This window comes from Heliangelus exortis, chromosome 2, assembly GCF_036169615.1.
Source record: "Heliangelus exortis chromosome 2, bHelExo1.hap1, whole genome shotgun sequence".
Lineage (NCBI taxonomy): Eukaryota > Metazoa > Chordata > Aves > Apodiformes > Trochilidae > Heliangelus > Heliangelus exortis.
In genome coordinates, this window is record NC_092423.1 from 19,544,068 (window position 1) to 19,558,331 (window position 14,264).

Genomic DNA, 14,264 nt, shown 5'->3' on the forward strand with positions numbered 1-14,264 from the left:
AAAACTCAGATGCTTTAGTGGGGAGCAACACAGAAAAGTTGCTGAAAAGTTCCTGTGTCTGTGATTCTGTCAGCAAAGCAAGACCTTAGAACAGCTAAATGAAAAAAAAAAGTAGTCACTAAGGGTCACTGATGTATGTAGTGAATGAGGCAAAATCCTCTTGCAAAAACCAGCTTTTTGTAGTAGATAAAACACTTAAAGAGGAAAAAAATGAAGTTCTATAAATACATTAAAAGCTGTATTGGAGCGTATTGGTTCAGGGGGCAGAACTCAGGTTAAGTTAATTGGGCCATTTTCTAATTTTTGAGTCCTTGATTTTGCAGCCTTAAAATGTATTTAACAAAAGTTTTATATGCCACATTAACACAAAACTAGTGTAAATTGATTCATTATGCTGTTCTCTTGTTCTTAAAGTACTTTTCCTTCCTTAAGTCTTGCTAATTAAAAGCGTTTCCAACTATTATGTATCACTGCACACCCAATTTTGAATATTTTTGTGAATTTTGCTGTTTTATTACCATTGTAAAGAAAAAGAGCATGCCATATAACTTTAAAGGATGGCATCATGTGCGGGTGTTGGCTTTTTTTTGTTTTTTTCTTTTTTTTTTTTTACAGTGGCATAAGATATTTGAAGCTGAATGTACTGAATATTGGACAGATACTTAGTACCAAAGAGAAAAAAAGACCCAAAAAACAATGCACAGTTTTGTCCAAGATGACCCTTTTGGATTACATATGGAAAACTAGGAAATATGATGCCATTCAATTTAGTATCACATCCATTTAACCTCTCAATTCTTTCTCATTATGTTGAATTCCAGTTTTGGTACATATGGTGTATAATTGAAGAAATTCTAAGTTCTGTACATCTTTGAAATTATGAGTCTACCATTTCCAAAAATACTGCTGTTGAGAAGAAGCTAAATGTGGTAAATATCTGACATCATCTTCACAGGCAGCATCCATCCAAACATCTGCATTCTCCTTGATGTGTCTGTGTGTGTTTTTAGCAATCTTGAATGAGTCACTCATCCTTTTAAGAAAACATCTGTGAAATGTTTGGTTTCTGAAATAGACTGGTAACAAAATAGTAGAAAGAACAAATTGTCAGAGTGATGCAGATATCCAAGTGAGGTACGCAATGTCCCATCTGTGCGTCCCATAGGATCATTTAGGTTGGAAAAGACCTCTTAGGTTGGAAAAGACCTCTAAGGTCATTGAGTCCAATCATATAGCCACAATCCCATGTGATGCATTTTGCTGCTGTAAGAGTTTTAGGATACTTGTTCTGTGCACTCTCTGTTGCATCACATGAAACAAGAAGCACTAGAGACCCTAGCAGCCTGTTTCAGAAATTAAATATAATTGTTCCTTTTCAGGTCAATAGTATTTATAGGTGTGGACTAGCTGAAAGATTACAAAATGTTGAGTTTTAGTGCTTGTCTTTATATTCTTTTAATTGCTTCTGTTTTGTAATATTTGTTGTGCAGATTAGATACAAGGATGAAATTCGGCATGCAACAACTATTTCTGATCCACCTGAACTAAGGAGAGTTAAGGAAAACCAGAAGAATATAAGCAATGTGTGCCCCATTTCCATTGCTTGCACATTTGTCTGCTTTGTTGCCTGTTTGTGCCCCAGTGAATGTGTCTGTGGTGTTTGTGTTAGTTCCTATTTGTCCACAGAAATTAATTTAATCAGTTAATGGCAAGGTTATAGCTCCTTAGCCTTGTGCTTTGATTAACATAAATGAGAGTGAAGTGTTCCTGTTGCAGCATGAATTGTCTGTGTCTGAAATAGAACTGCAAGATGGTGAGTACTAATTATCATGTGGAAGAATGTGGGTGTTTATTGAGGAATGCTATTTTCCATCTAAATGCAGTGGCCTCTTTAAACACACTGTTGTATACCTGTTACTTGGAAGTCTCTGTGTAATATCTTCTGCCATGTCATCTAGGTTCGGTACAAAGAGCAGCTCTGCAAAGCTACACCTGTGACTCTCACCCCTGAAATTGAAAGAGTCAAGAGGAATCAAGAGAATGTCAGCATGGGAAGTTGCTTTCATTTAACACTTGGTATAATTTTTGGGTGCAGAGGAATTGTTACTCTCTGTCTTGTATATTTGCAGTAAATCTTGACAAATTTGGGTTTTTTTGTTTTTTTAGCAGAACATACTCTCCCAGCTTTTTTTTGTTTGCCTTGTAAAAACTTGGCTACAGCTGTACTCAAACTCCAGCTCCCTCAGTAACCTTCTTATCAGAATTTTAGTATTTAATGGCTGACATAACCATTAGAAAGTCATAGTTTGCAGGAGCACAGGGAAGAAGGTAAGGGCTCTTAGAGCACACAGCTGCTTTTCTGCATTGCTGATGTTTTACCTTGTTAATGAGTCTTTGGAATCCAGCCAGTTCCTCACTTGGAGCTGCCATCAGCAGCCATATTTCACGGGGCTACAAATAGAGCAGTGTTTCCCTGGGATTGTCTCTACCCTGTTCCCCAAATTAATTTAGGGTTACAATTTTCAAGAAAAATTCCTCTAACTTCAGTGTATGGTAGTCATTCCTGGATTTATGTTGATATATCTAGCTGTTCTAAAATGCATAATGTTTAAAAATCCTATTTTCTTAAGTGATTCAAGCCTGTCTGTACAGCTTTTCTACTTCCAACAATTTTTGAGTAGTGCAAATTTCACTGGAAGCACTAAATTCTTTCAGGTCACTGGAATAGCCTTGGGTTAAGGCTCTGTAACTTCATATGCTTCTAGAAACATTAAGTCTTGAAAAATCATTTTATCTTTACAAATATCACTTCGTAAGTTTAATCCCTTTGTTATCTTACCATCATTTTTATAAGAATTTAGTTTTTTCAGTTAGGGTGCATTGATGTGGACAGACCAAACCTGTGATATGTGGTAAGACAATTGGTTGAACAGTTGATGCCATAGTGCACTGCAGAATTATGAACATAATGTATCAGCACAGTTACCACAGGTTTGTGTGGAACCATTTATTTTATGTAGGACTATATGGATTTGCATAAGTCATGCAAGAATCTCTTACTCTTTACTAAGGGTGGAGCATATCTGAATTCCCAGTATTAGGGACCAGGATTAACATTAAACTGACTTGTCAGTGCCACATCCTACCCCTTACCCTCTTTAGATACTGGTCCTGCCTTGAGTGTGCATTTGGTTCATGCATCCTTGCTACAAGTGTATTTTTAAAACAGCAACAGAGGAGATATTCCTACAGCACATTAAAATAAACACAGACTGAAATTTAGGCAGTTGGATTCAATTGGAAGTTGTCTGATGTACTGCATGTACTGTGTTTAATCACCTTTGAATAAATATAGTATAAAAGTAAGGCTATGGATGGTATCATTATAGAATCTCTGGTTTTAGACATATGTACATTTACAGTATGCATTACTGAAATTCATTTCTTTCATTTGCTCTGCTTTAGTTTAGTGCATTGTTTGTGGCTTACCCCATTCAAATATTAGATATTACCACACTGGGTTTTGGCAGTATAGAGTAGATGTCAAGATGTTGTGTGCATATGTGTGTATATATCCCCGCAAATGCATTGATAAAAAGTCTATAGAGAAAGAGCTCAAGGTTATGCTTCAAAAAGCAAGTTTTAATAAACTTCAAATGCATTTTAACTTTTCAGTTGCTTCCTGGATGACCTTTTAAATCATACATTTTAATGTAATGCAATGTGATATTGCTTTGGCTGAAACAATATGTACCATTTTATTCTCTTAAATAATAGGTTCACTACAGAGAGCAGCCTGGCAAAGCTACTGCTGTGAGCGTCACTCCTGAGATAGAGAGAGTCAAGAAGAATCAAGACAATATCAGCTCGGCAAGTTGTTTGAATCTTTTTGTCATTTAGATTTTCAGTCACTGTAGGAATATAAAAAGGATATGCTTTTCCATTCAGATATGATGTGTCAACTGAATCTTACTGCATCATCTACTGAATGTATTTTTTTTTTATCCTTTGAATACATGCACTGCATGTATGGGCTACAAAAATACTCAGACTTGCCTGATTATTCTTGCAAAAAATTAAGTGGTTTTGCTGGCACCAGTATTTTTCAAGGAAAGAGAGGTCTGTAATTTTTTGTCTCTTGTTACCAAGTTTTACGTTCTAGATTGCAAGAGTAAATGGCAGTAAAAAAAATGGAAAGAGAATTCAACTTTCGTGCAAATTTCATTGTTACAGTTCAAAGCATGGAAACATACAGTGATCCATTCTTCTCTGTGACATGCCATGTATGTTTGAGCTGAGGAGTCCTAAATAGATCCTATTACTTAGCACTAGTGAATAAAGTACTATCTTTTTCTTGACATGTAATGTCAAGATGATATGTATTTCATATGTGAGAATACTTTTTTTTTTCTAAATAAATCATCACTAGAATGGTGTAAGAAGCAGCAGACCTTGCTGACAAGAAGTAGTAAGGAAGAAGTCAAAACAGCATGGTGAAGGAGCAGACTAATTACCTTACAGTTTCCCCAACACTGAAACAGCATCAGTGGCAAAGCCCCTGCAGGTGGTAAACAGAAGATGTTTCGTACAGAGCCTCTGTCTGAAGGTTGCAGAAGAGAATTAAAAGTAATGAACACTTCAGAATTGAGTGTAGGGAGGAGAAGTAAAGAAAAGTAAAGTAGGTTGCATTTGTCTTAAGGACACAATTTGACCTTGTAACTACGTATGTCTTAAATATGTTCATAAAATGCTTATGCATATTTACCAAAGTCAATTAGTTTTGAGGTACATAGTTAAAAATAAGAGGGAAACTTCCCATCATCTCCAGATGTTAGATAATTTGTTTCCGAAAATTAAGCTTTTTTATTTTCCCAAGTGACTCCTTCACTTTGTTTCTGAAGGTTTACAGTGGCAAATACTCCTCTATGTTAATGAGCAGTACTTGGAAGCCAAACTATGCTGACTGTAATGATTCCTCCAGAAAATGCTGTATATTCAAAAGCATATACAGCTGAATATTTTGCTAAGAAATTTGTTTAATTAAGAAAGGTTTGAAGAATATGTAGTAGCATATATTTCTGTTTCTCTGTACATTACTTCAAGCTTACCTATGAAATGTAGAATCATATGTTTGTGGTTACATTGTGCTTAGCCAACATGCAATTTTAAGGTGGGTTAGACAATTTCAAGACTTGTTTTAACTTATCACAAATGCATTTTGAAATAGATTTGCACAACTGATTTGAAAGGTAAGACTTCTAGAGTGAATGTGTTGGTAAATCTAAAATACTAACACTCCATATACAGGTTACAAAGGCATTGCTGGAGAGTCCACTAGTAGAATAATTCAACCAGGCAGAGAAACTGTAAAAATACTCTAGAACCAATTACTTTTTACCATTTTAAAATCTTGGTGGGTTTTGCCTCGTTTTGGTGTTGGGGTTTGTTTTTGTTTTGTTTGTTTGGTTTTTTTTTCAGATAATTAACCTTATATCTTTGTAAATCCGTAAACTACCACAAAAGAAGATTATTAGGAAAAACAAGACAGTAGGTTCTGTACTTACTGATGCCCAAATGTTCTTTTTGAAAACAGCATATTCAGATTTGTCACAGGCATGTTACTTTTGTGCTGCTAGCAAGGACTGGTTACCAAACAGGAATAAGATGACTGCCCCAGGACTAATCTGCTGTAAGAATTGAATTCCCTTGAGACCTTGGGTTTCTCAAGCTAATGCCAACCTGGGAGCAGGCTGAAGACAGAATCTAGGTCTGTGCTGGTAATAGGAAAACAGCTTATCAGCCATACAAATATGCTTTAAAGATGTGGAAATCGTGGTGGTATTTTCTTATTTTCCTTATTTTTCAGTTGATAAATGAATTATTTCACTTGTGTCATTTAAACAGCTGAGAGTTTCAGCCTTCGGAAAAATACTATTTTTTTCAGTATGCGGTTAATGGAATAAATGTGCTCTTTGGCCTTACTAGCTCATCTGTATCCACTTGGAATGAAGTCACTAGAAAATGAGTCTAAAGAAAGAAATAAGAAAAACGGGGCATTGTGATTCATAAAGGATATTGCTGCATGGTGTGATTCTTATCATCCTTTCTACTGTAAACAAAAACGTGTGCTGTTGTTTTGCAGGTCAAGTACAGCAGTGATCAGAGGCAGATGAAAGGTAGACGTAGTGTGCTTCTAGACACACCTGAGCTAAGGCATGTCAAAGAAACACAAAACAACATCTCAATGGTAGGGTACTTTATTCCTATAACTAGAGTATACTAAGGAATGGCACTTGACTTCCACTGGATTTTGCCTTCCATTAATATAGGTAACTAATGAAGCTCTCTGCTCAAATATGGGAGGAATATTTTCTTCTTTTGCCTGTTGTGGGAATTTTTGCTAATTGCATATGACTGTAATGAACATTTTCAAAATACTAATAAACAGTTTTCTAACCATTAAATGTCTGTTCTTTTGGGTTTTATTTTCTTTAAAAAAGGACACATCTCATTTGAGCATCTTAGTTTGACTGGATGAGGTGACACACTTCACCTTGTGCCTGTGCACGTTCCTGGTTTCTGTGTGACTTTTGTTCTTGGAATGTATCATTTTGTGTGCATTTGCTTGTGTGAGAATGTTTGTCAATTTAATTCTTTGATGATTAAGGCTTAGAAATAAATATGTGTAATCATGGATACTACTTTTATAACTCCTACTAATGGTTTTGTTCCAACACTTTCTGCTGTCACGATCTTGGTGTTGTGTTTTTGTTTTTTTAGAAGTGGAATGCTTGGAGTAACTGCAATTGTTTCTAAAACCCTAAGTTTAAAGCCAGCTGGCATATGATAAAACAAAAGAGGAAAATAATACCTTTTGTATGAAACTGTGCATAAAATCAAATTTCTCAGTGAATGAAAATACTTGAGTTCTGTAGAACTATTACTGCTGGAACATTTTTTACTGACAGATGTAGTTGTCTCCATCAGTACAGAGATATCCTATCTTATAGAAGACGGGAATGGACCAGATGACCTCCTGAGGGCTTTTCCTGTCCTGTGTAAGATGATGCTTTGCTGCTTGAGTTAATGCTTAATTCAGTGGCAATGGAAAACAAATGCAAAAATTATAAAAAAATATCAGGAAGTCATGTTAAAGTGATCAGAAAGAGTCAGCTGTCCATCCAGCCTATCTCATGTGTGTAACAATTCTATTATGGTGCAAATCACAAAGAATGTAATTGCCATGTGAAACAAATGCCTATGCATTCTTGCATAGAATGACTACTTGCTGTCAAAGGCAGCTTGGGGAAAAATTGAATTCTTCTTGTTTCCTAGGTTAAATACCATGAAGATTTTGAGAAGACAAAAGGCAGAGGCTTCACCCCAGTGGTAGATGATCCTGTAACAGAGCGGGTACGGAAAAACACCCAAATTATGAGTGATGCAGCATATAAAGGTGTGAATCCACATATTGTTGAAATGGATAGAAGACCTGGAATAATTGTTGGTAAGTTTTTTAATACTGTTGCTATTGAGAACACTCTGGGGGAAGAAGAAAGTCTATGTGTTCTCCATTATAACCAAGAAAAAGCACTAGAAGATTTCTTTTTCTCTCTTCTTAGCATGAAACTTGTGTTAAAATACTGGTTCAATTCCAAGTTCTAGTGAAGTAATAACAGGAATTAATGGGAGATACATTACTATTACTTTATTACTTTTGGGTTTGAATTTTGACTATGAAAGGCCATAATATCTGCAATATTCTTCATTTTGCATGGAAGAGAGATGATTAAAGCTGTAATTCTCCAAGAATTCATTGTTTACATATTGCAGACCTTTCTCTTCTTTTTTTCTTTTCCTCCTCCTTTATTTTTCTTTTTTGTGTGTCCTTTGTCTCTTTTTCTGTGCTTTACATCAGTGTAAGACCCTGAGGGTCTACATATGGAAAACCACACTGTGATATAGTTCTAAAATCCTTCATGCATAGTAATAGCAAGAGTTGACTTTATCTCTCGAAAATCAGAGAAATTACAGGTCAGATTGACTAATTGGTAAGTCATATAGTTAATTCTCCTGCCTAAAGCAAGGTTAACTATATCTGTATCATTCCTGGTAGATGCTTCTTCAATCTTTTCTGTAAAATCTCCAAATGAGTCTCCACCACATGAAGAAGTGCATTTCTTTCCTTTTGTATAGCCACGTTTTACATGTCTGTAACTACAGTCTTAATGTCAGAAGGGATTTCTCAAAAATGAGTGGTTAGAGTTTTGCCTGGGTAAAGTATTGATACTTTTAACACCGTGCAAGTCTCAGAGGGTCATGCATTTTGGATCTAGGGCAATAGCTTGTTCAGAATTTCATTGCCTGTAGATAGCCAAGCACTTGAGTTCACTTCCATAGATACAGGTGGTACAGCCAAAGAGAGAAAAGCTGCTGCAAAATTGAAGTTTAATACACAGTTTGCAATATGCTGCTTAGTGTACACTTCAAACCCCCTACTCTGTAATGTCTTGCACGTGTGCTGCAGCCATATGTAAGAATCATGAGTGCAATCCTCTGTTCAGTAACTGAAAGCACGAGTAGGTTAGGATTAGGAACATCCCTGAGATAAATTCTGGAGCTGTGAGAAACCTAAATATTACTACAGTTTGTCACCTTAAAATGCTCCAATATCAAACATACAGGAATTCTGAACAGCTTGAGCTTGCCAAACAGCAAAAATAGTGCAACTATTTAAAGGAAATAGGCCATGACAAACCTGTAAGCCTAATATACAGCGATATTTCAGCTAATGCTGAAATTTTAGCATGTGCTTTTTAAAAAAAAAGCAGTGAGCTCGCAGCTTATGGAATGTCCTTGGCAGCTAGAAAAAAAATTGCAGACTGAAAAAAACAGCTGTGGTTCTCTTGATTTTTTTCCTAGCTGATACTTCAGCTCAGCCAGTTCAGAAAAGTAACTCTGTACTAGAGTCCATCTGGTTGCTTTTTAAAGTATTATTGGCAAAGCTGTAACAACTTTTCAGATGCCTGATTGCTCAAATGAATGCCTCTGCTGAAACCATTCTAAACCCATCAAAGGAAATTAATCTGAACTTTGCATCTGCAACCATGGTTCTTATGTGAGCATGAAGGTACTTGGCAAAGGTTACCAGAGTGGAGGGGGAAAATCACCTCCCTTGACCTGCTGACCATGCTTCTTTTGGTGCAGCCCAGGATATAGTTGGCCTTCTGGATTGTGAGCACACATTGTTGTCTCTTGTCCAGCTTTTCATCTACCAGTACCCCCAAGTCCTCCTCAGGGCTCACTATGTTTTTACTTACTAAGGCATGATCAAACAGAAAAATTGGGCATTCACTAGTTCCACCCTTGTCTTGCCTGTCAGTGCTTTATGGAGTTGTATAACTTATCACTGGTAGGATTAGCACATAGTTTATCAAAAGACTTCGTGGTGGCTTTTATTCATCTTGGCAAGAGGGGCTTAGCACTATTGCAGTAGATAACACATAATGTACATACATTTAATGTATTCTAAATCCATGGGATTTATTTTATTAGCTCTGTCCTTTCCATTGCCTCTAAGTGATTAATAATTTGAAACATGGCATATTTAGTGGTCCCTGCAGTCCTGCTATACCTGTCAACTCATTATTTACCTTGGTACTATTCAAACCAGTGAAAGGACCAAGTTGGGAACACAGTTATTTTTTGCAATTTCAATGCGTTGAGTAAATCATGCAGACACATCTGCCCAAGAAGGAAACCACTAGTAAAAGGCATGATCTGGTATATCAGTGTTTTAAATTATTGTGCTTTTCATCAAGATTTTATTTTAAACTGTTTTGGGGAGATGAAATGATTATTGTATTTTTAGATATAGAAGACATGAATTGTATATATTACTTTGATGTTAGTAGATGAAGAATTTATACTGCAGCTGCTTGTGCGTTTACTATAACCCTCGTCTTAAATTGAACAAAACTCTAATTATTTGTTACAAATTTATTAAAGACATGGTTGAACCTGTATTCACTTTTTCACAGTACTTATAACTTAAACTCGCATATGAAATTAATTAGCTCTTATGGACTCATTTTTCCTCCAATATCTAGTTCAGACAGTTGCATTAGAGATATTAATAACTTGCCTGTATGAATTAAATCTGAAGATCTCATAATTTCTCCTGTCATCGAATCTATGCATTGGATTCCAAAAATGCTTTCTGATAGTGATTTATTGGATCAACAGTAAGTCTGTGCCCAGAAAACTTTGATATTTTGAAGTTAAAGGCAGTTAATAGTCAAGATCAAGTGTGGGCTTCATTTTACCCAGCCATAGTTGTCTACAATGTGGATTTCTAAAGCAGAATTTCTCACTCTAGTCCAGTTTTTTCCATTAATTAAGAAAGATAGATACTTTTGAATATATATGAACTGATCAACGTTTAGCAATTTATTTTGGATAAGATGAACTGTGGCCTTGATGCTTCTTATTGGGGCTGACTTTATCTCTACTGTGTGCAAAGAAGGGCATGTCGTGTCTATATCAGCTGGAGAGTTGCCAGTGTACCATGGGGATACATAATGGAATAAGGGTGGAAATAATTTTGTATCTCTGTGATGTTGATTCTGCTAATGGAAGAGATCTTCGATATTTGATATTTAACCTGTTCCCATTTATTTCAACTTAAAAAAATACTATGGTTTTATTTAGAAAGGGGAAACAAAAATGGGAGAATTGTCCTTAAAGTAATGTCAACAATTAAAATGAATGCACTGATTTCTTTTAAGCAGGAGATCAATGCTTTCTGGTCCTTTCAGGTGAACATACAGGTCTTTTGGTTAATTTCAAGGTGAAAGAAAATAGTTGGTGATTGTTAAAACTCATTCCTTTCATGCTTTTACTTTCTTTGTTTGTCTGTCTTATAATTTCTGTGCTTTGGGAAAAGATCTAAAAATTTGGCGCACAGATCCCGGCTCCATCTTCGACATTGATCCCCTGGAGGACAATATTCAGTCTAGGAGTCTGCATATGCTTTCTGGTATTGCTTTTATCCTGATTCTTCCAAAATCAAATTTCTACTTGTATAAATTTTCAGATCAGTGTGCCAGCCATATGTTTTATGTTGTCTTATACATATAATAAATAAACATAGTATTTTAAAAGCAGTTTTTTATAGGAACTTCATCTGTAGTTACATATGCAGATGAGAAAAATTAAAGAAATCTTATTATAAGCAGCAGTTATTTATATCACTCACAATTAGTCACTTAAAAAAGCATTGACCTACTTTGACTTCACTGCGAGCTGAATTGTCAAATAGATCTTACTGAAATTTCAGAGATAAAATTTATAAAATTGATTTCTTTTCTATGCACGTTGTGATTATACAGCTGATGATATTATGCCTTGTGTTATTCCTTGCAACTCCAAAGTGTTCATAATTTAAGGGTAGCTGGAAAAAAAGAGAAGGTAATATAATGCTAGGTAGCAATATTTTGGTTCTTGGTTTTTTGATTCTTTTTTTCCCCACTGGAAGTGTTACGTTTGAACCTTCAGTATTGTGCATATATTTTTTGCTACTGAGAGTAGAACTTTAAATATCCTTTTGAATGTCATACAGCAATATTTCCACATGCACTTGCATGCATGCTGGGTTAAAGAAATATAAATTGCTCTGGAAATTTTCATATACTTCATTTTCATCCTTTCCCCCCCAGTATCTCAATGCTACCTTCATTTCTGCTGTTCTCTTAAAGCAGAACAAGCTCATTTGTATCTAAATTTTGAAGCAAACTTTTGAACTAATGGTGTTAAAAATGGATACGACTTTGTGAACAATTTACTTTATACGCCATTAGTGTGTGAATATCAGTGTTAGCAGCATTGGTTTTTTTTTGTGTTGTTGCTTGTCTTTGCACTTCTGTCATCTTATTTACTGTGATACTTTCTTCCTACCTTTGTAGAAAGAGCAAGCCGTTACAGTAAGCAGTATTTACACTCTACTAGTTTGGGAGATTATAAATCAGATGGCTCTGACACGAACCCCACCTTTTCTTACTGCAGTGAGATAACAAGGCCATCTGATGAAGGAGGTACCCCTTATTCCCACATTTTTTTACTAATGACATTTATCACAGTGTGCCGTGATATCACACCTCACAGGCCTCTATTAACTCCATATCCTTGGGTAGTTAGAAGTAATTAGAAACTATGTAAACTAGTGCCTGATTCATTAAGGAAACAGATTGCACAGTTCCTTGCATGCTGTGTTACCTTACTGTGTATTCTCTTTCACCATTTTGGTAACACTGTCAGTCCAAAAGTTCTGCTAACTCCTGTTTACAATGCTTAAGAGAAGGTGTGTTGTGTTTTTACAAAAGGTACATGGTTCTGGGGTTTTTTTGTTGTTGTTTTGGGGGGAGCGTTTTGGTGTTTCTGTTTTTTTTTTTTTTTTTTTTTGTTTGTTTGTTTGTTTTTTTGTTTTTGTTTTTGTTTATTTTCTTTTCCTCGAGACACACAACGTAACAGCAAAAACAGTCCTCTGACTGAAAAAAAAAAAAAAATTACCTTGTGCTTTTCAGTGTGCAAATCAAGCGTATTTTAATGACCAAAGTATTTCTTGCCATACTAAACTCTGTGGGTCTTGGGCTCTCTGTTTCCATCTTAAAAAGAAAAATATATAAACTAGCTACTTCCTCTCACATGAAAGTTTTCTTATAGTCTCTGCAGTGTAGGAACCAGGGTTAATATTCAGATGGGAAATTTATATAATCCTATATTGTTTAACATAGATTAATACTGGGATACTTTGATGAACCTGCATTCCCAGGTGCAAGACAATATCTTGACTTTTTGATGACATAGATTAGAACAAATTTCATGAAAATGCTGGATGTGGGCCCAGTCACCTTAGTGGTGTTCCAGTGTGTACTAGCCTTGACTATTGAATTATAAATATTCAGAAATATTGCATTCTAAAATATATATATTTAAACTGAAGTCCTTTCTACTTCTCGGTTATGGAATAAAATGCATTGAAAACATTATCCAGAAGATTGCTATTTTATTTTTTTAAGACAGTGTTAGAGTAAAGGTATTGCTACCATTTAGTTGTCTGTCATCCTTGAATTACTCATGTTTTCAGAAGATTTTAAAGCATTTTAGTTGTACTCTGCACCTATTTATGTTCTGTCACTTGCCAGAGTAATATGTTATTATTGTGGCTAGTGTTTAGGGAGCCTGTGTTGCATTAGATGCCATGTAAATATTTGCAAGCAGCTCTGATTAAAAGCAGGTGGAGGAGAAAGTGTTCAGAAACACATCTCTTTGACAGAACTGTAATCCCTTATATCATGTCTGTCCATCTTTATTTGATATTTTAGCTGTATTCTCAACTCTTTTAATAGATGATAGCAGTAATGCACATCATGCTGGCTTTTATGTCTTTTCCTGTGATGATGGAAAGTGGGCTTCACAGTTCAGTGCATACTGTCTCTCTCTGTCTGTTCTGATCTTTCCTGGCTCCATTGCAAGCAATTTTAACATTGCTTTGTCAGCTTGATTTGATTGTTAACAGATATTTTTTATTAGTTGCCATATTGAGAATAGGAAATAGGCTTTATTTTCCCTGTTGTTTTGGCACTAGCAAGCTTGCCTTTTGTGTCTCTATTTAAATCTATTGTGGTGATGTGTTGAATAGGTCCCTGCCAAGATCAACATATTTTAGCAAGATATTGTTTCCACTTTTGACCCAGCTGGCTAAGCCAGGGTTTGAGCACTTGCAAACTGTTCCCATTATAGGGTAGAAATAAATGCCAGAGAGAAGTAATTTGATATAATACTCATAATTTACAAGAAATTGCCATTTTTGTGAACACGTTCAGAAAAAAACCCCCAAAAAAACAACAGCAGAAGATAGCATCTTTTGTCAAAAAGAACAACCTTCTATGTGGCAGCATCCCATCCAAAATAGTGTTTAGCATGTATCTCCAGGGTGAGTAGATACTTGGCTTTTATACACTTTCTCTTATGCATACCACAGTAAACGGGTACCAAATCAATTTTGCTGTGATTGGAAGGCTGGTTCTCAAAAACTTTCTACTTTTAAATCCAGCAGTGTTTCTCAATTTCTACTTTTAGATCTAGCAGTATTTCTCACTGGCAGTGGTTCAATCTGTGTGTGCCAACATGAAATACGTATTCTTTGGCTTTGTCTCATCATCTTTCACATATTTCTGTGTTGTTTGATTGCTAATTTATTCTAG

At 35.6% G+C, this 14,264-nt stretch overlaps 1 protein-coding gene across 3 annotated transcripts in view; it reads left to right on the forward strand.

The window, feature by feature from the left end:
• Positions 1-14,264, forward strand: part of NEBL (nebulette) — a 233,116-nt gene that overhangs the window by 191,130 nt on the left and 27,722 nt on the right. The window contains exons 17-23 of one of the 3 annotated variants that reach the window (XM_071735080.1): positions 1,491-1,583; positions 1,959-2,050; positions 3,777-3,870; positions 6,143-6,247; positions 7,336-7,507; positions 10,946-11,038; positions 11,964-12,092. In XM_071735080.1, coding sequence (XP_071591181.1) covers positions 1,491-1,583; positions 1,959-2,050; positions 3,777-3,870; positions 6,143-6,247; positions 7,336-7,507; positions 10,946-11,038; positions 11,964-12,092 — 778 coding nt within the window. The remainder of the gene's footprint in view (positions 1-1,490; positions 1,584-1,958; positions 2,051-3,776; positions 3,871-6,142; positions 6,248-7,335; positions 7,508-10,945; positions 11,039-11,963; positions 12,093-14,264) is intronic. The other 2 variants (XM_071735078.1, XM_071735079.1) reach the window with 2 other exon arrangements.